At 50.2% G+C, this 20,367-nt stretch overlaps 1 protein-coding gene across 1 annotated transcript in view; it reads left to right on the plus strand.

Moving 5' to 3' along the window:
- The window catches only part of SNTB2 (syntrophin beta 2), a 32,937-nt gene extending 14,390 nt beyond the window's left edge, over positions 1-18,547 (plus strand). Inside the window, exons 2-7 of the mRNA XM_028739882.2 lie at positions 1,539-1,752; positions 7,479-7,689; positions 9,887-10,029; positions 10,868-11,064; positions 12,750-12,934; positions 13,358-18,547. Of these exons, the coding sequence (XP_028595715.2) occupies positions 1,539-1,752; positions 7,479-7,689; positions 9,887-10,029; positions 10,868-11,064; positions 12,750-12,934; positions 13,358-13,450 (1,043 nt within the window). The 3' untranslated portion in view covers positions 13,451-18,547. The remainder of the gene's footprint in view (positions 1-1,538; positions 1,753-7,478; positions 7,690-9,886; positions 10,030-10,867; positions 11,065-12,749; positions 12,935-13,357) is intronic.
- Positions 18,548-20,367: the final 1,820 nt, after the last annotated feature.

Genomic DNA, 20,367 nt, shown 5'->3' on the forward strand with positions numbered 1-20,367 from the left:
GTTGGTTTAGGAGGGGTCCTGAAGTGGGCAGGTCTCCCCCAGGAATGTTGCACAGCCCTAATCGACTTTTGCATTAAACATAAAGCACAGGAAACTTCTCAGTAGTGTGAGAATATGTTCCATGTAAATACTTAGTGCTCAGTTAGTTCAGTTGGTTAGAACATGCTGCTAATAATGCCAAGGTTGCAGGATTGATCCGCATGCGGGCCAAGTAAATCTCTTAGAGAGCCAATGTTGTGTAGTGATTAGAGCTTGGGACCTTGGAGACCAGGGCTCAGGTTCCCACTCACCTGTGAAACTCTTTAGGTGACACTGGGTCAAATGCTGTTGCTTGACCTAACCTGCCTCATAGGGTTGTTGTAGGGCAGGCATAGGCAAACTCCAGCCCTCCAGATGTTTGGGACTTCAATTCCCATCATCCCTAGCTAACAGGACCAGTGGTCAGGGATGATGGGAATTGTAGTCCCAAACATCTGGAGGGATGGAGTTTGTTGTAGGAGATAAAATGGGAAGAACCCCATATGCCACCTTGAGCTTCATGGAGGAAAGGTGGGATAATACATAAATAAAATAAAATATTGCCTTGGGTAACAATCCCTTGGCCAGGGCACCTACTTTGTGTGTTGCTTGCAACTTCCTGGCTGTTCAGATATTGCTAGATAAAGTCTTTTGCCTGTAAACTGTAAAATTATATGTGTTTGATGGTATTCTAATGGCTGATCTGAGAACTTAACCAAAAGATTGATTAGCTGATATTGCTAGATCCTTCCTCTGCCTAAGAATCTTGTGCAAGCAAGCGCGCTGTAGTGGGCAGAGTGCTGAACACAGTGGATGGGAGGAGGGAACTGGGCAACCTTAGGCCAGTCACACACCTCCAGCTTAGCCCATCTCATAAATTGCTGGGATAAAGGGGGCGTGGGGTAGCCCCATCCATGTATGTGCCACTCTCAGCTTCTTGCAGGATAGCTGGGGTTATAATAAATCTAAGAAATAAATAATTCCAGACAGGAGGCATCTTCCACCTGTTTCTCCTTTTTGCTAGTCCTCATCCATGCTTGAGCTTCCTAGCTCTTTGCCTGCCTGAGCCCTTCAGAGTTTGGAGAGCTCTGACCTTTGTTGGGCCAGAGACAAGCTGTTCCCATCCCCTCTGTGTTGGCAGTTGAAGGAGAGCTTTCCTGTGACTCATCCTATTCCATCTGGACACCTTTTCCTGTGGAATAAACGTGTTTGCCACTTTTCCCAAGGAGCCTGTAGACAAAACAGTAAAAGGAAATGAGCTGCTGAAAAGGCCCCAGCCAGCCGGCAAGAGCGGAGCCCCATCAACAGGCCAGGTGGTAGAAGGGCATCCCATTCTAACCCACCACCCTGACTGTGGGGTGCTGGGCTGCTGTTTCTCCCTCCTTGCCCCACTGGTGCATTTTATGGATTATGCTCAGGTTCTTGAGCGACCCTCAACATTGCTGCTGTAGGGACTCCTCCGCTCTCCATAGAAGCCAGCTCACTTTGCCTTTGGATCTTTTTTGTTTGTTTGCTCCTAGTGAAGTATATGCGGGAAGCCAGCCCTTATATCAAGAAGCCGTCGCTGGTGTCGGATTTGCCTTGGGATGGGGTAGCTCCGCAGTCGCCCAGCCTTAGCGGCAGCGAGGATTCTGGCTCCCCAAAGCACCATGGCGCTGCCAAGGACCGTAAGGTGATCCCTTTGAAGATGTGCTACGCTGCGAGGAACCTGTGCATGCCGGATCTGGAGAACAGGTGAGCCGAGATGAAAGAGGAGGAGGAGGGGGGCGGAGGAGTCTCAAATTGCAATGGTGGTGCTGAAGTTTTGTTTTTCCTTTTCGTTTTGGTTTCACGGGGAGCCAGTGGCATGAGTTGGAGGGAGACCCAAATGCTCATGACTTCCCAGGCCTGGTTTTCCTAATATCCCACACTGCTCAGCGCCACAGCCATACCCTGAGAATAATGAGCAAGGCTGAGTGCTTGCTGCTCTTTTTGCCAAGAAAAACAAGTGTGCTGTGCTGCTCGGGATGGATTATGCAGATTTCCAGAAATGTTGAGTATTCTGGTTTCTGTTTTACAAGCAAGGAGGGCTATGCGTAGGAGTCAAGGGACAGGGCGGGGGCCTGCAGGTTGGGCTGCCAGATTTCCATAGAGGAGACGCCCCTATGTGGCCAAGAAGAAGAACTTGGACTGACGCAGCTTCTCCTTAGTGCCACAGTGGCAGGAGGAAAGCTGCACCCCTTCGCTGTCCAGCGATCCTGTCCCCACTGGGGACAGGCAGGAGGGCTAGCGATAACTGGGAAAGCTTCACAGTCTAGGAGGCCCCACCACAGAAGGGGACTGAGGGGAAGGGCAGCCTGCTAATTCCACATCCCAGCTCCGTTCCTCATTTGTAGCGGAAGTCTGCAATGACTTCACTGGGCAGATGGCTCAGTCAGTGGCTATTTGCCTGGAGAGGACCCCTCGCTGTTCAAAGGGGGCATGCCTCTGACTGGCAGGTGCCGTCATGCCCTTCTTGCGGGTTGCCTGGATGCCTCTTGCTGGTTGCTTTTGTGGTGGTAGGAGGGAGACACAGAGCTGTGAGGCCTGGACGGGTCCTGAGCTCAAGAGGCCAGTCGTATTATTTATTGCAAGCTGTCCCGACCTGTCCCTGCTGGAAGTTCAGGATATGTTTGCTTTGGGCGTAGACAGGATGCAAATCTAATCCGCACGCTGGCTTCCTTCCACGGAGGGGAGATGAAAATTGGACTGGAGTCTCTCTCTCTCTCTCTCTCTCTCTCTCTCTCTCTCTCACACACACACACACACACACACACACACACACACACACACAGGCAGGCCATAGAGGAAGTGTCGTTCATCCCCACGTTCCTTTGCTGGGTGTTGAGTTTCAGCTGGCTGGGGCAGCTCTTGCAGCAGCGAAGGGGCAAGGGGAGGGCAAGGCAGGCCGCAAAGAGGAGACTGCTGGCTCCTGATTCATTCACCCAACTAATTGCAAGTGCCCTTTGCAGGAAACTCCTGGCCTTTGGGCGGCTTGCCAGGGACCTCCACGCTGTGCCGCTTCCCCCTCCCTGCTCCGCTTGCGGTCTGGGGCCTGGCTGCCTTCCAGATTGCCTTTGCACCCTTTTCTGCAGCGCTAGGCAACGGCCCGCTGACTGACGGAAGGTTCTCTTCCCAGTGGCAAAGAAAGCCCTGCTCAGGGCAGACCCAGGCAGACAGATAATGTCCTCCCCCCACCCTGCCACCTCCGCCCTTGCAAGGCTGCTGTTGCTCTTTCGCCTCCTTCCCCAATCTCTCACCGGAAGGTTCTTGTTTTCATTTGGAGACAGAACAGGCAGCAGGAGGGCCAGGATCTCTGGATGACTTGAAGTGGAGTGGCAAATGTTAAAAAAGGGGGATAAGAAACAGCAGCAAAAAGGCTTTTCCTCCTGTAAACTAGGCTGTTAAAACAAAGAGAGGCTGAAAAGTTGGTGGTGGTGGGAAGGGAAAGCAGGAATGGGTTGTTGTTTTTGTGCCTGAAAGGGCTGTGAGCTGAGCTCTGGTACAGATAGCAAAAAGCAAAGCATGGGTATAGCCCCAGTGGGCCCCCCCTTTTCCTGACTATGTCTTTCTCCCCTCCCCCCATCCCATCCATTGCTGCCACTGTTTTACACCTGGCTGTCACTGGTGAGCCTTGGGATCCTTGCAAAATCCAAAATAGATCCCGCAAGCCTGAAGACTTCCCATACCTAACTGAGCATGTGCTTCATCCCACACTCTTTAGTCCAGGAGGACATTCATAGCTGTCCAAAGAATCCAAGAAGAGAATAAAACAATATTTAGCATAAAAGCGATTTGTTCATTTGTTACATTTATATATTACCTTACTGCACCTTAATGCTTGGACTCCGCAGAATTGGTTCTTAATTGGTGTGTGTAGCAGCCTTTTTCAGCCTGGTACCCTCCAGGTGTTGTTGGACTAGCAGCCCCAGCCACCAGGGCCATATTAGGGTGGGGGCAATGGCGAGTTGTAGCCTAGCCAAGCCATGAGCAAGGAGGGCTTGGAAAACCAGCTCACTGATTGTCCCAAAAGCAAAGATATGCAGTGTTTGAGTGCAGGGGAGATGGAAAGAGGCAGATGTCCAGAGCTAGGTTTCCACAAATGCTTTCTTGTGGAAACAGCCCTCCTTTGCTGCTTCATGGTTGAGGTCAAGTGCTTTGAAAGTAGGCAGGTTGCAGCTTGTAGAGCCTACCTGCATGGCAGATTCTTCCTTCCCTTGACATTTTCTGTTTGGCATCAGCTGCTACCACCTGGGCAAGTCACTTCCTGTCAGCTCTTGAGCCTGGGCTGTACATGGGCAGCTTTCCACACTCTCCCTGCCTCGAGAAAGCAGCCAAGACACTCCGCTTCCAATAAAAGACTTCCTTGCAAAGCAGCCAGACACTCTGCAGACTCCAGGCTGCTTGGGTATTCCCTGGGGGTACAAAAAGCCATCTTGATTCAGAGCCTCTAAGTGAAGCTTGTCCCTGACACTCTCACGGCATGGGCCTTACTTGCTCCAGATCTTTCCAGTGGGTGACAGCCCTGTAACGCTGACTGTAAGAAGGCACTGATGCCTTCAGGGTTGGAGAGCACTGCAAGAGCAGCGGAGGGCAGTCAAGACGGCTCCTTTAAGCTCAGGGTTAGAGAGAGGCTGTGACCTTCCTCCTAGTGCTGGTGGGCTGGTGCTCCCATCATCCCTGACCACTGGCTGTGCTGGCTGCTGGGGGAGTTTGTTTTCCCGCTGCCTCTGTAGCTTCCCTACCCTGATCTTCACTCCTCTAGAGGTGTGCACAGCGAAGCAGTTGAAACTGCAAGGCTGCAGAGGCAAGGTTGCGTTTTCTGCACAAAAAAGGGCTGGATTCTGTGAGCTGAATCAGTGATTCATTTCGGAATGGATATGCAATGCAGAATCCTCTGCTTCTGTCAGCCATGGTGTGTGTGGCAGGTAGGGAGGCAGAGTTGGGGGCTGCAGCCCAAGTCCCTGGTTGTGGCAAGTCCTACTCAGCTCCTCTCTGGTGCCTGACTGGGGCTTTACCTGCCTTTCTAACCTTTCTAACCTTTGGTCTTCACTTGAAAGGCAAAATGTTTGTTGCTTATAAACGAAAGCACTCAATTGCATCCCTGTTGCACAAGCTGCCAACTGTTCCTGTTGTGATGGGTGGCTATTCTTCCTTGAGGGGAGGGTTGATCATCTTGAACCATCTAGTGTGTCCCTCTCATCTTCCCTGCCCCCCCCCCACTTGGTCTGGAGAGATCACTCAGAAAGCAAAGAGAGTCTTCTGCAACGCTGTTGGCGGATTAGCAAAATAATCCCAGGGGAAGAGTTTACCTTTCTGTTGTGTGCTGTGTTTGCCCTTATCCAATCAACCCAAACAGGAGTGAAATTATTGTGGGTGGAGCTGGGGTGCAGCAAGCAAAATCTGTTTCCCCAGGAGGTTAGCTTGACACGAGGATGGGGGAAGCAGGGCAGGGCCTCCAACTGGGCTGGAGAAGCAGCTGCAGCCTTTGCCAGTGATCTGGAGAGCAGAGTCAATTTTGCAGCATTTCCAGTTTGGCTTATCAGATCTCTTCATAGGCTGAAGAAGGTTGGTGCTAGGCTTTTGGCTCCTAGATAGTACAAATTCCCCCAAACGGTTTTCACTTGCCACATGGATGCAGTGTTTGGCTTTCCTTGGGCAGTTATAATGCTTGATGGATCCATAGTGGCAGTTGGACCACGTGGCTGGGATTAAATCCCTCAAACTGCCCGCCTTGTAGCGTGTTCCTCCTCAAAGTGCTGCAGTGCTGTCTTAACACCTTCCCTTGGCAGATTGAGATGTACGCAGCAGCTGATACATCTCTGGAGGCCAAGCAGGGAGAGTGGACTTTGCCATGTCTTGCCGCCTTTTTATTGTGTGTTCCGCACTTCATTTTTTCCCTAAGCGGTGACTCTGGGAGATGGTTTGGCCCAGTCAAAATCCCTCCTATGTTCAGAGTGGGGCAGGCAGGCAGTCACCCAGAAGCAACTGCTTGCGAGAAGCATGTTCTGCAGCCTGAGCCAAAAGTAGCTTCTCCTTTGGAGCTTACCTGGCCAGAGGGAGGAGTGAGCAGAGTTCTCTTTGCAGGTTGCTGCAAGTCCCGTCGGGTCAGACAAGCTATCGCCTCCTCCTATTTGTGTACAAAGTGTAAAATCAATTACATAGCCCAGCAGCAGCCAGTCATTCAGGGAGAAGTAGCCCATGCAGAAGGCTTTTATACAGCTCCAATGCCCCAGATGCTGGGGGAAGAAGGAAGGTGACAGAGTCTTTGGTCTTCCTCTGCTAGGCTATGCTGTTGAGCACAAGGAAGCACCAGTTAAGTGAATAAACCCGGCTCATTTAGCTTTAGCTGCCAAGAGGTGGGTCTGCTGGAGGGTGGAGGCTGCCATTAAGGGCTCTGGCTGCAGCTTCTCCATCTGCCAAGAGGTGGGTAGAGCAAGCAGCAAGGTTGCTGTCACTTTCTGGTGGGGGAGGGCAGGCTGGATGCCAGGCACCCATGCTCTTTGGTGGTGTTTGTGATTGTAGCCCAGGGATGGGCCTGGGCACGATCGTTGCCCTCAAGAAGAGCCAGCAGAGAGTGCTCAAGGCCACGCTCCACCCAATTCTGCCCCTCGCAGGACTGGGAGCTGAGGCCTTACTGCTGCCGCCTCCTAACTGGTAGTGTTGCTTCTCCTTAGACACCCTTTAGCAATTATGAGCAAATGCGTTGCAGCCCCTTTTCCTAATAAAAGTGGGAGAAAGACTAACTCAGGAGTAGGGAACCCTTTTCAGCCCAAGGGCCACATTCCCTCATGAGCAACCTTCTGAGGACCAATTGGCAGTAATGGGCAAAACCAGAGGAATAATTGGGGAGAGCAAGAAATGCGAGTGTTGCTTTTTTGTAGTAGGCTCATTTCTGCACACACACACACACACACATGCACACCCCTATCTAGCTCTGGGCAAGAAAGAGGCATCCCCACGGTTCAAGGACATATTTCTGGCCAGGCAAGTGCTCTTGAGGACGCAGTGAAGAAGGGCCAATGAGAGGCCTGGCCAGGGGAGGCTTTTGAGAGCCAGGTGCAGAGGCCTAGAGGGCTGCGTTTTGGCCCCTTGACTACTTAACCATTGATTCTGTGCTGACTCCAATTGCTCAGCTCTCCTGTGAGGATGGGTCCTCTTTGGGGAAGGAGCTGGAGATCAGTGGCAGAGCTTATGATGTGCATACAGGAGGTCACAGATTCAATCCCTGGCATCTCCAGGCAGGGCTGAGAAGGAAGGACTCCCTGTCCCGAAACCCTGGAAGACCATTGCTACCACCAGCATAAGCGGTACTGAGATAGATGGACCAGTGGTGGCATTTGGTAGAAGGCAGATTCCTGCTGGCGCTCGGCAATCCAGACCATTTCTTCTGGCAGCCTCCCCACTAAGTTCATCCTGCCCTTCCTTCCTTCCCTGCGCAGGTTGATAGAGTTGCACTCGCCTGACAGCCGGAACACCCTGATCCTCCGCTGCAAGGACACGGCCACGGCGCACTCCTGGTTCATGGCCATCCACACCAACATCATGGCTCTCCTCCCGCAAGTCCTGGCCGAGCTCAACGCCATGCTGGCCGCCAGCAACACGCCGGGGAGCAGCAAGGAGGTCAAGCACATTGCGTGGTTGGCGGAACAGGTGGGCCAGGAGACTGGAAGCTCTGTGCGGCTTTGTGCAGTGGAGGTTCAAAAGCTCTTTGGGATTGCAGTGGGGCGTCATTGATGGCCTGAACATAAGAAGAGCATGCTGGATCAGGCCAGTGACCCATCTAGTTCAGCATCATGGTCTCATGGTGGCCGACCTATCTTGCTTCCCTCCCACCTTTTAGGAGAGATGTCAGCTGGTGACTGGACATGTAATATCTGGTACCTCCTCCTGCCCATGGTGCTTGTGAGGGGAGAACAGTCTTCTCCTCTCTGCCCAGCCCAACACAGAAGTCCTTGGCTGAGCTTCCTCCTGCAGTGAACTTGAAAAATGCATCGGGTGGAGGGTGGGATGCTCGGAAGAGGCTCTGCCGTTGGTGGGAAAATCCCTGTTCTGTATTCAGGCTGTTGGATGTATCATTTCAAGGCTAAAATGAGTCTGGGAGCTGCTGTGCTCTGGGCACTTTGTCTCAGTATTGTTACATTTGCACACCTTGCTCTAGTCTGTTTCTGCTGCCTTGTTTCCCTGCTTAGGCTTGTTAACCCCTGGGGGAGGAGAGCGGGTGGGGGGGACCCGTCTGTCTCTGCCCTTTGCAGAGTAGGTGGACCCAGCACTGCCCTGGCCCCTCAGACTCTCTGGGACAGCCTTTGCTGACTTGGTGGCTCTCATGAGCCTCAGCCTGCATGTCAGTTTTGGGCTCCACCTCCCATCAGCCCCTGGGTCATATGGCCCTGCTGGCCTGGGGCTGATGGGAGTTGTCACCCCAACTATCTGGAAGGCACCAGGCTGGGGAAAGCTGTTTTAAGGTGTCACTAGACCCTAGGTGTTTTGCTGCAACAAGTTAGCATGGCTTCCCCTTTGGGTCTTCCTCTTGGTTTTGAGCCACCCCAGCCCTCACTTTTTGTGCTCGCATCCACCACCTTCAGTCAACAAAGTAAGCAGTTGCTTGGATAAACTGATGCCACAACAACACACTCTTCTTTACTGCAGATGGAGCTTTAAATGTGTTTTGCACGTGCAGAATCGTGTATTTCAAGTTATTGTTGTGCATGTCGCAGGGTGGAGGGTGTTTGTGGTAGCTTTCATCCTTCCCATTATTTCCACTGCTGCCTTGAACCCTGCAGAAGGAATCTGCTGTCAGCATCTTGGGATCTAGCCTTTCTATAGGGCTGGATTCCTGCACCTAGGTAGAGGCAGCAACAGCCCCAGCTTCCTGTCCAACCAGGCATGGCTCCATGCCAAGGGCAACAGGCAGGGCCCAGCCTTGCTTTGCAATGAAGTGAGACCTGTTGCTTGTTTCCTGGGATACGTCTGACCTGTGCCGTGGAAGGTGCAGGAGAGCCTGGCAGGCAGTGGGAGAGAAATAGGAGCCTAGACTGGAGGGGGGGGGGGTAGGCTGGTACTTGGGTGCTGCAGGATGAAATCCTGGCTCTGTGGCTGCCTTGCATTCTGCTAGCAGCAACTGGCAGTTCCTAGCACCGCAGCTCCCGTTCCTGGTCTTCTGTCCCATGGCACAAGAATAGCTTGGGGTGGTGGTGATATGGAACACATGTAAACACCAAGGGTACCCTCCACTTCCTGTGCCTTCTGTTTGCCAGCTTTGAAGTGCCTTAAAGATTGAGGCAGGGAGGAAATGTGAGTAAAAGGAGCCCCACCCCATCAGCGTTGCATGCCGAATGTCCCAGGTTCAATCCCCGATGGCATTTCCAGATAGGACCGAGAGAGACTCCCTGCCTGAAACTCAGAGGAGCCGCTGCTGCCAGTCAGTGCAGGCAGTACTGAGCTAGATGGACCCAAGGGTCTGACTCTGCAGAAGGCAGCTCCCTGTGTTGCAAGATACATATGACACAGGATTGCAATTCATTTCCTTATTATGGAGTAAAAGGAAAAAAATGGGAGTAGAGCTTTGATTAAAAGGCTCCTGTGTGCTCAAAGCCTGAGAGCCGTGTGGGAGAGTGACTTTCAGGATCCAGATCCGGCCTTGGGGTGGAAACAAAATATTCCTGTCTCTGCAGCTCCTCATAGGCTTGCAAGGCCAGTCACCTCCCTCCTGCACTCTGTTCTTCCTGGCAGGTCCCTTCAGAAGGGTGTGTTCTCCACCCCTTATGTTCTTCCCCCAAATCCTTGCTTGCTTTGCTCATGGAGATGGACTGCCAACAACCCGCCCCCTTTTCCTCTTGTCTTCCCATAGGCCCGGCTGGATGGAGGCCGGCAGCAGTGGCGGCCAGCTCTCTTGGCCGTGACGGAGAAGGACTTGCTGCTCTATGACTGCATGCCATGGACAAGAGATGCCTGGGCCTCCCCGTGCCACAGCTACCCGCTTGTTGCCACCAGGTAAGGGAGCAAACAGGTGATTCTGTAAGAGGGAGATTGTGGAGACGGCCAATCTGTGAACAGAGATGTCCTTGAGACCGGATGCCAGGGGAAGAGCAGATTAAGACAGCCTTGCAAACAAATCAACAAACTGACTGGCATATAAAGTCCAAGGGTGGTAGTCAACAAAGTGTGACCCATTGAAATTAATGGATCATGTTGATACTACCCTGAGTGTGAGCCCAAGGTGTGTGTGCGTACCAAGGGTGATGGTGGGGGGTGGGAGAGATCTGAGGAGAGAGTTGGCTTGCCCCTACCATGCTTGGCCTTTTGCCATCGGTGGTGGGCTGGCTGAGACAAAAACTTGGCAGCTCTGTGAGCTTGCTGGAGAGTTAGGGGTGGGTGGGCTGACAACTTGCAAGAGGCTCTCCCTGTCTGGGCAGGCTCCTGCCACATTGCCTGCCCTGGCAGCTGCCGCCGCCAAGCTAGTTGTATTCCCGCCACCCGTTGGAAGCCTCCCCTGCAAGCCCCCAAGAGGTGTGGCTGCTGGCAGAGGTTTCTGGCAGCGTGCAGCAGCTGGATTCAATTAGGGTCCCTCCCAAACCATCCCTCCAGCCAAAACTGGTTGGAGAGAGATTCTCAGGCCTCAGACCCTGCAGCTTCGGAACCGGCCCTTTCCCACCCCCCACATCCAGGAACTGTAGGGGTTTCTCTCCTGTGCCAGGTTTGCAGCCACTTGTTGAGTCTGTCAGGTGGATTTCTGGATGACTTTCCAGGTTTTTATTGGGGGGGGGGGGGTTCACAGGTATGTTTGCTGCTTGCTCTTGTTGACCAAAAAACCCTCCTCCTCCTCCTGCAGGCTAGTGCATTCTGGCTCAGGCCGCAGATCACCCTGCATGGGATCGGACCTCAGCTTTGCCACGCGGACAGGCTGCCGTCAGGGCATTGCCATGCACATCTTTCGCGTGGAGACACATCGGGACCTCTCCTCCTGGACCAGAATCCTGGTGCAAGGCTGCCACGCTGCTGCAGAGCTGGTCAAGGAGGTGTCTTTAGGTAAGTGGCCAGCAGCCCTGCCTCTCTGAAGCCTGGTTTGGGATTCTTGCCTGAGCTGCTGGGTAGGGTGGAGGCTTGGCCCATTCGCTGCCTTGAGCAGCTGAGGAACCCAGGCCTTGCAATGTTTGTCTTCCAAGCTCAACAGGAGAAGAGAATGATTCTTTTGCTCTTGAAGGGTGCATTTTCCTAGGCAAAACTTAAATGCTCAAGCCAGGCTGAAAGGTGATCATTTGGGTGTTGGTGCCAGTAAGAGCTACCCAGAGGCACATTTAATCTAGAGTTCTGTTCTCACATTAGCCAGCCAGGATCCCTAAAAGGAAGCTGGACCTGAGTGCAACAGCAGTTCTCTCCCAACTCATGATTCCAGCAAATGGTACGCAGAGGCGCCCTGCAGCTGGTGGGAGAACAGAGCCATTGTGGTTAGTGAGAGGAGAGTACAGCTGTTTGCACTGATGAAGGCTGATGGTTGGACTGGTTACTTGGTAGAAGTCTGGATGATCTCAGAATATTTGAGGGGGGGTGCAAGGTGTGTATGTAATCCTCTACTGTCAGGTAAGCTAGTCTGAGCCTTTGAAAACACCTTGGCTCAACCCCACTTATGCAAGATGAAGACGCCTGTAACTCTATCTGCTGGGAGGGAGCCGAGCACCTGGGAGAGAGGAGCTTTTGTTCCTGATGCTTTCAGAACAGAGGAAAGAGGAGTCATATAGCTCAGGCCTGCATAAGCATTGTCTCAGAACACTTTGAAAAGCCAGGCTTTGGCGCTGCAAGCTGTTGAAGGAGGAAGATCCCAGGGAACTCTTTGGGCTCTTGGTTTCTCTGTTGTTTTATTTAGAAGGCTCTCAGAGCTGATTCCCAGGTCTCAAGCTCCCTCTAGAGTTTGTAAGAGAACAGCACCCGTTCTACACAGGAATGCTTCATTGCTAACACTCTCCTGGCTGTGGCATGAGGAGCCTTCCATGAGCCAGGTTGATGTGAATCGCAGTCCAAAACTTTTGGAGGGCACCCAGTTGGTGATAGCTGGCTGACATTATCTGATTTTGTGTCAGTGAGGTGAGTGGAACTTCAGAGGTAACTGCTTTTAGGAGCACATGGCTGACCTAGCTGCAATATTTGCTGCCAGACACAACTTGCACAGTTCAGGCATTTGTTGGCTTGCAGCAAGTGGTCGGTGACCCTCATCACTTGTGAAATGCCACCTAGCAGTTTTGACATGCATCATTTCTGGCCTTCATTTTTGCAAAGTATGTAACAGACAGGGGAACACCTGTGGCCTTCCAGATATTGGTCTTCTGCTTCCCAGCAGCAATAGAACAACCTTGTAAGAGCAAGAAACAAAAATTCAAGGGATCTATCATGAATGGGAATTGGTGAGCTTGATGGCAAAATAATTTTATTATTTATTCAATTTGGTTTATTAGTCCCTTGACATATTAAGAAGTCTCCAAGTGACTTACCAAACCTAAAAGCACATAGAATGGGATAAAATCAGAACCTGGGTGACCCAGACCAAGACAAGCAAGCTGTCTTCTGCCACCGTCTTCCTGAACATCATTGCTGGCTCTGATGGAAGGACATAAGGGGGAAACTCTGCTCTGCTCTGTGTGTGTATTGGGGAGGCAACTTGACCTGGAAGGATGTGTGCCAGCCTGTGTCCAATGACAATTTGCGTTTTCATGTTCTAGGGTGTGTCCTGAATGCCCAGGAGGTCCGCCTCATCATCCACTATGAAAACGGCTTCATTATTTCCAAGGAAGAGGCAGGCTCTGCCAGTGTCCTTTTCCGATACCCTTTTGAGAGGCTAAGAATGTCTGCGGATGATGGCATCAGGAACCTCTACTTGGATTTTGGGGGACCGGAAGGGGAACTGGTGAGTAGAGGGCCTGGGCCACAGCTGGTGTAAGGGCAGAGGATTTAAATGGGCTGGATCTATGTACTTCAAGGTTCCTTTAAAAAAATAAAATTAATTTTTATTAAGTACAAAATAGGAAAAAAACCTATTAAAACCTGTTTTATATGCTCTTGTATATGCAGCAATTTTAAGTAATTTTTTAATCATATAATAAATTGCTGGGGTGGCTTCATGGGAAATGATTAATGGATGAAAGAGTAATATTTCATTAATATTAATTAGTAATTAATACTAATTACTATTTTCTATTAAGTTTTCTATTAATATTAATACTAATTAATATTAATAGAAAAAATAATAAAAATTTGCAATTAAAAAAAATGTGTTCACCTTATCTCATGTGCAAAGTAGTGACCTCATTGTGTGCTTCTTCTCCCCCAGACTCTGGAGCTGCACTCCTGCCCCAAACCCATTGTGTTTGTGTTGCACACGTTCTTGTCAGCCAAAGTGACTCGCCTGGGGCTGCTCGTGTAGGAGGATCCAAGGGGCCTTGGTGACATGGCAGTGTCAGTGAACCACAGCAGTAGCAGCACCGAGTCCTGCCTCTGCGATGTTCTCCAGCATCAGTGCCTTGACCAAGACTTGTGATTGGCAGCTGCATTATAGACACAAGGCCATTGGATGAGCTTTGGCTGGATGCTGCGGCTCTTGCATGAACTGCCTTCCTAGGAGAGAAGCAGCTGAAGGATGGAAAGGCGGCCAAAGGAGTGAGATGGGGGGGGGGGAGGCGGCCAGGGAGGCTGCATGTCAATCCCCCTTGCCTGCCTCGAGTTCAGCATTGCTCTGAAAACCCCACTGTCGTCTTGGCACCTTGCCATTCAGGATCATGCCTCATACGAAAGGCAGGTGAGATGAGAGGTGGTCCTGCCAGGCCAATAGAGCAGCTCCTGACCTGGGGCATTACAAAGCCATTTCTCCCACATCCCTTATACCACTTGTGCCTTTTGGTGGAGGAAGGAAAGAGGAGAGCAGTCATGGCAGCAGTGGCAAGCTGAGTCGTTTGCCTGGTTGGGCTGGAAATGCTGTCTTGTTGGGCAACCCCGCCTTGTAGTTTGGGGGGAGCTTGTATCTTGCAGGGGTCTCAAGAGACGGGCTGGAAATGGGAGCTCCCCTGGTCCTTTCGTTCTGGCAGTTGGGATGCTGCGGGGCTCAGCTCAGATTGAAGAACTGAAGCATATGCACTTCAGAGCCACAAGACTCTGAAGGCCTGGACCAGTAAAGGAGGCTGGCTTTACTTAGTTCTAGGTTCCCTGCTCAGGCCAAACAGCAACATTTTTGAGCTGGGCTGAGAGCACTGTGTTCCTCTAGGCGGGTGGGGTTTGGGTGCTGTGAAACCTGGAATCTCCCCCCCCCCCCCCGGGCTGTGGTGCAGATCAAGACAGTGGTAATGGGAAAGAGCTAACCTCAACAGGAGAAGGAGCAGCAGCAGTTTATAAGCCAAAGCTGAGCAAAGAAGTCTGTGGTGAGGGTGATGCTCCCCCCTTTCCCCCTTACGAAACGAGTGTCCCTTTCTCCTCATTCCTCTCCACCTTACTACTCCTTCTCGGGGAAGAAGGAATTCATGACAGTGTGAAACAGAACGCCTTATGAAAGGAAGCACTATTCGGCCCCATTTGTGGTTTTTGCAAAACTCTGCCATGTGATGGTCACACACGCCCTGATCTTTGCTCTCATAAAGGCCAGGGACTTTATTTTTCAATTGATGGAACTGCGGAACATGCAGCTATTCCCAGCAAACCCAGCTGGGCGCCCCTCATACCACAAGCCCATTGCAGGGGTGGGGAGAAGCATTGGGGTCAAGGATAGAGGTTGGTGGGGAAGAGGGCACAGTAGAGCCGCATGCATCCTTAACAGAGTGGGGCTTAGCCTCAAGCATTGCAGTGATTGCCTAGGAGATCAGAATGGGGTCCATTTGCCCTGTTTGATAGCATAGAAGCCTTTTACCAAAGCCCTAGACCAGCGGTTCCCAATTCTCATAACGAAAGCTGCCATAGAGATATCAAAATTTCCAAAAGTATGGGGTCCATGGTTTGGTTTTTGAAAAACAAGGAGTCTGCAGTACTTAGCTATTTGGGAACCACTCCCCTAGGTGGTGGAGCGGGACAGGGAAGACAGAGGGGAAAACCTTTTTCCCTGTTCATAATACAGGCCCCTGAGAATGCTTGAGCCTGAGGCTTTAGGACACAAGTAAAAGAGAGACGCGGGTGGCGCTGTGGGTAAAAGCCTCAGCGCCTAGGGCTTGCCGATCGAAAGGTCGGCGGTTCGAATCCCCACGGCGGGGTGCGCTCCCGTTGTTCGGTCCCAGCGCCTGCCAACCTAGCAGTTCGAAAGCACTCCCGGGTGCAAGTAGATAAATAGGGACCGCATACTAGCGGGAAGGTAAACGGCGTTTCCGTGTGCGGCTCTGGTTCACCAGAGCAGCGATGTCAACGCTGGCCACGTGACCCGGAAGTGTCTCCGGACAGCGCTGGCCCCCGGCCTCTTGAGTGAGATGGGCGCACAACCCTAGAGTCTGTCAAGACTGGCCCGTACGGGCAGGGGTACCTTTACCTTTACCTTTAAAAGAGAGATAGGGAGAGAGTGTGTGTGTTCTTATGCTCCAAAAAAGCTCATTTAGCCATAGGGCAATGCCTAAAAGACGCAAGTCATACTTGGCTTAGCAGCTGGCCACGGACCAAATTTTGCAAGAAGGGGGGCCAGGTGCTTCTGTGAGTTGCAGTTCCTCTGAGGAAGTAGCATCCTCAGGTTTGGGAGGGACTGACTGGGAGGAGTATCTGATAAAAGGTTGTGTGTGTGGTGGCTCTTGTATAAAGAGTGCTTATTCCCAGCAAGGTGGCTTCTGCCTGCAAAAGTCCCAACCAAATATGTAGAGTTGCAGACTTGGTGTTTTGGCGGAATTCTGAAGGATGTGCTGTGGAAGAAAGGAAAGGGAAGTGTGGTCTAGTGTTGCGGGAGGTGGGCCTTGGAGACATTGGAAGGGGCTACAGATGAGGACTTCAGTCCCTCCCTAAATCCTCTTAGGCCTGTGCACTTTTATTCTGATGATGTCTCAAGGCTAGTCACAGCTTAACGGAGCTTTATAATTAAGCAGACATCTGTTCTATTGTCCACTAATGGTCCCACAGAACAGTAGAAAAGAGCGTATTTGTTTAGAGCCGTGGTTCCCAATTGGTGGTAACCCACCCAGGGAGTCCGTGGCACCATTCACATAACATAAGCTGCCGTAGAGCTAACAAAAAGTTCACAATTAGAGGGGCCATGGCTTGGCTTTTGAAAAACAGGGAGTCCACAGTACTTAGCTAACTGGGAACCACTGGTTTAGAGTGTGCATATGTGCTGGACACAGTGGCACTGTGGGTTAAACCACAGAGCCTAGGACTTGCCGATCAGAAGGTTGGTGGTTCGAATCCCCGCGACGGGGTGAGCTCCCGTTGCTCGGTCCCTGCTCCTGCCAACCTAGCAGCTCAAAAGCACGTCAAAGTGCAAGTAGATAAATAGGTACTGCTCCGGCGGGAAGGTAAACGGTGTTTCCGTGTACTGCTCTGGTTTGCCAGAAGCGGCTTAGTCATGCTGGCCACATGACCCGGAAGCTGTCTGCAGACAAACACCGGCTCCCTCGGCCTATAGAGCGAGATGAGCGCGCAACCCCAGAGTCGGTCACAACTGGACCTAATGGTCAGGGGTCCCTTTACCTTTTATGTGCTGGAATTTAGTTGCAAGCAGGGTTTGGGTCACTTTCAAGGTTCCTCTCTTGTGTCATTATGGGCAGCAAATCAGTCGGAGCGCAATAATTGTTCCAGTTGGCTGGAGTGGGGAAGCAGATTTCACGGAGCTCACCTTTGGTGCCAGCCTATGGGCAATGCAACAATGTGGGGAGATGACAACCATAGTTCTTGCATAGGTGTGAGAATAGCAGTTGGGTTGTGGTAGAACAGACACCTTAGCATTCATTTCTGTATGTTTGAAATTCACTCAAACAAGCATATTAGGCCTCTCTCCTTATTTAATAGTTTAGCTGCTCAATTTTAAGAGGAATTGTTTCCAGCTTACATAGAAACCATTGAATGCAATGAAAACCAGCTTTTTATTTGTCCCAGACAAGTAACCTCCATTGGAGAGTGTGTCTCACCACCTCACAATTACTGACTTCACTTCCATTCATGGCATTATCACAAGACAATTTCCTGCACATTCACATATGCATTAGGCAAACCAAAGCTGTACTTGGGGTTAGTGGCACGCTCTGAGCAGAAATGGCTTCTTAATCTCTTGTACTCTAACCTTTGGAATGCACTTGGGTATCCGAGTTTTCATTCAGTGTGATTCTGGTGGTTGCCAACACTTGTGTTTTGCACCAAAAGCTGCACCGTGACTGTTGTGGGATGCAGGACAGCACCAGATGCTGCTATGTGTGTCGGGTTTCCAAACACACACAGTCATAAACAGAAGATACTCTGGCTGGCCTTAACAGAACTTTTTAAAATGGTGCTTTGGTATCACAGTGAAAGGGTGACCTTACAAAAAAACACACCAAGATGGGCTTTTAAAAACAAAATTATTAAAAGCCCAGGTAGTCCTGCAGTTCCCACTCTGAACACTTCCTTTTTAATAGCACTTTCCCTCAAAGTTGTATAGCACTCTGTTTTTTTTCATACCAGGCATAGTTCCCATAGCTGGGGTGGGGGCCATGCTAACCACTTCTGTGATCTGGACACTGAGCAGTGGCGATAAAACGATAGGTGTTTGGTCTGTACAACCTTTGCCTGGACCTCATTTGCTCCTGACCCTTCAGCATTGGGGCATGGAGCACACAATCAAATTCTCTGTGGAGTTGCACTTTGCCATCCCAGTGACTAGATTGTGTTTGTGTAAAAAGATGGTGGTTCCTGATTCTTGCAAAAGTATTATTTTTTTGATTGCAATTTTATTCCCCCATCAGCAACCCCCCCCCCCACATCATCTGGTTTCCTTTGTTCTGCAGCTGGGGTTTTCCTGTTTTGGGGTTTCCCCTTCTGCTATAGACATCAGTCAGGAGTTTACGGTTTGGGCAAATGCAACTTTAAGGCCCCAAGTGCCAAAGATGAGACTTCTTGAAAGATCTCTTCAAGAAATCTGCACAGAAACCACTACAAATAAATGTTTGTGTTTATCCTGCGTAAGGTCTGTTTGTGCTTGTGTTTGTGTGCACACTGTTTGAAAGAATCTAACCTTGGGTATTGAGAAACAGCCAGTAACACTGCCACAATCAATCCAAAATGTACAACTGATGTTATTTTTGTATTCTTTGTAAATGGTATTTATACAAGAACAAATTCTTTTTTTCTGAGGTTTTTAATCTCAAATGTTGGGAGTCTCCAGGTTACCAAATTCAGATAAAAAGTAGTGGTGTGGGCAGTTTATGGTCTTCACAAGCAAAGAAATGTGCTCTCTCTAGAGAATACATGGACACCCTCCAGCCCTTGAGTTACATGCTAACTGTATAGTATTGTACATTACAATGGAAATGTGACTTAAGGGCGACTGTAACCTTTATGTTGTATATAATAAAGGTGTTTACGCTTTTAGTTTTAATTCATTGGCTTGTGTCTTTGTGGGAAAACACAGACTTCAAAAATATATGTTAGTGAGTTGGATTCCAGAGTAACTTAAAAGGAAATGACCTAATGGTCAAGGTCACAGACACAGATAAGGTGACAAGTTCTGAAAAGGGGGTGGGCATCCTCCTTCCTTCCCGCCTGCTTTAACTCTACAGAATCTCCTCTTTCAATACTTCCTTCCAGGGCAATGCAAGTTTTAAGAACATCAGAAAAGCCCTGCTGGCTAAGACCAAAAGCCCTATCTAACCCAGCATCTGTACTCACGGTGGCCAACCACATGCCTTAGTGGGAAGCCTGCTAACAAGACCTGAATGCAACAGTGCTCTCCCTGCTTGGGATTCCCAGCATATGGCATGCTGCCTTCCCGACAGTGGAGGTTGAATGCATCATAACATAGCAGCCTTTGATAGCCTTTTCTATGAATTTGTTTAATCCCTTTTAAAGCCGTCCAAGTCGGGGGTCACACTATCTTGTGAAATCAGATTCTATAGCTGAACTGTGTGGTGTGTGAATAAGTTATTTTTGTCAGTCTTGAATCTTATCACATTTGGCTTCACTGAATTGACACCATTGGATTCTACAAGAGAAAACAACACGCACTCCACTTGGTTTCCGTTTTCCCCCTAAACTAAAAAACCCAAATGCATTGCGGCCTTTCCTCTTAGGGGAACTGCTCTAGATATTCTGATAATCCTGGACCAGATACCTCTGACACCAGAAACTTTGTTGGAGTATTCAGCTGACTGGAACATATTCTTTAATTTTTAAATTAAAATTAAATTTGTATAACCATACTTCATCCGTAGATCTCAGGGCGGTTCACAACGTAAATGCAAGATAAAAACAGAAAATACATAATAAAAACGGGGGGAAAACCACAAACCAATAAACCTCCCTCCCCCATTTCAGAAACTGGTACAAAGGCCTGGTCAAACAGGAACATTTTCACCCGGTGCCTAAAGGTATATAATGAAGGCACCAGCCAAACCTCCCAGGGGGGAGAGCATTCCACAAACGGGGAGACACTGCAGAAAACGCCTGTTCATGTCCATCTGGACCTCTCGTCGAGAAGGCACACAAAGAAGGGCCTCAGGAGATGTCAGCATCTAGGTAGGTTCATATGGGAAGAGGCGGTCCTTGAGGTATTATGGTCCTGAGACATTTAAGGCTTTATAGGGCAAAACCAGCACTATGCATTAGGCCAGGAAGCTAATTGGCAGCCAGTGCAGCCGAACTAGGGTCAGTGTAATATGCTCAAACCACTTGCCCTAGTGAGCAACCTCACTGCCAAGTTCTACAGCAGTTGAAGTTTCTGAACCATCTTCAGAGGCAGCCCTACATATAACACATTGCAGTAATCTAACCTAAAGGTTACCAGAGCATATACAACAGTAGTTAAGCTATCCCTGTCCAGCTGAAACTGATGGAAAGCACTCCATGCCACTGAGGCCACCTGAGCTTCACCTGACAGCAAAAGATCTGTAAGTACCCTCAAGCTACATACCTGCTCCTTCAGAGGAAGTGTAACCCCATCAAGAGCAGGCAACCTCCCAGCCATCCAATCTAGGGGACTATCCACTAAAAGTGCTTCAGTCTTATGTGGAATTGCGCTTCAGTTTATTGGTTCTCATCCAGTCCATTACTGAGGCAAGGCAACGGTCCAGTGCATTCACTGCCATCTTCTAATAAGGTGCTGACTTGTGTCATATTAGGCTCCTTGTTTTCAAACACCAACTAAATCTGTGCACTTGTAATTCAGAGGCAAGTGTTTCCGAGTTTTGTGGTGTTTCCACC

This window comes from Podarcis muralis, chromosome 7 (assembly GCF_964188315.1).
Source record: "Podarcis muralis chromosome 7, rPodMur119.hap1.1, whole genome shotgun sequence".
NCBI lineage: Eukaryota > Metazoa > Chordata > Lepidosauria > Squamata > Lacertidae > Podarcis > Podarcis muralis.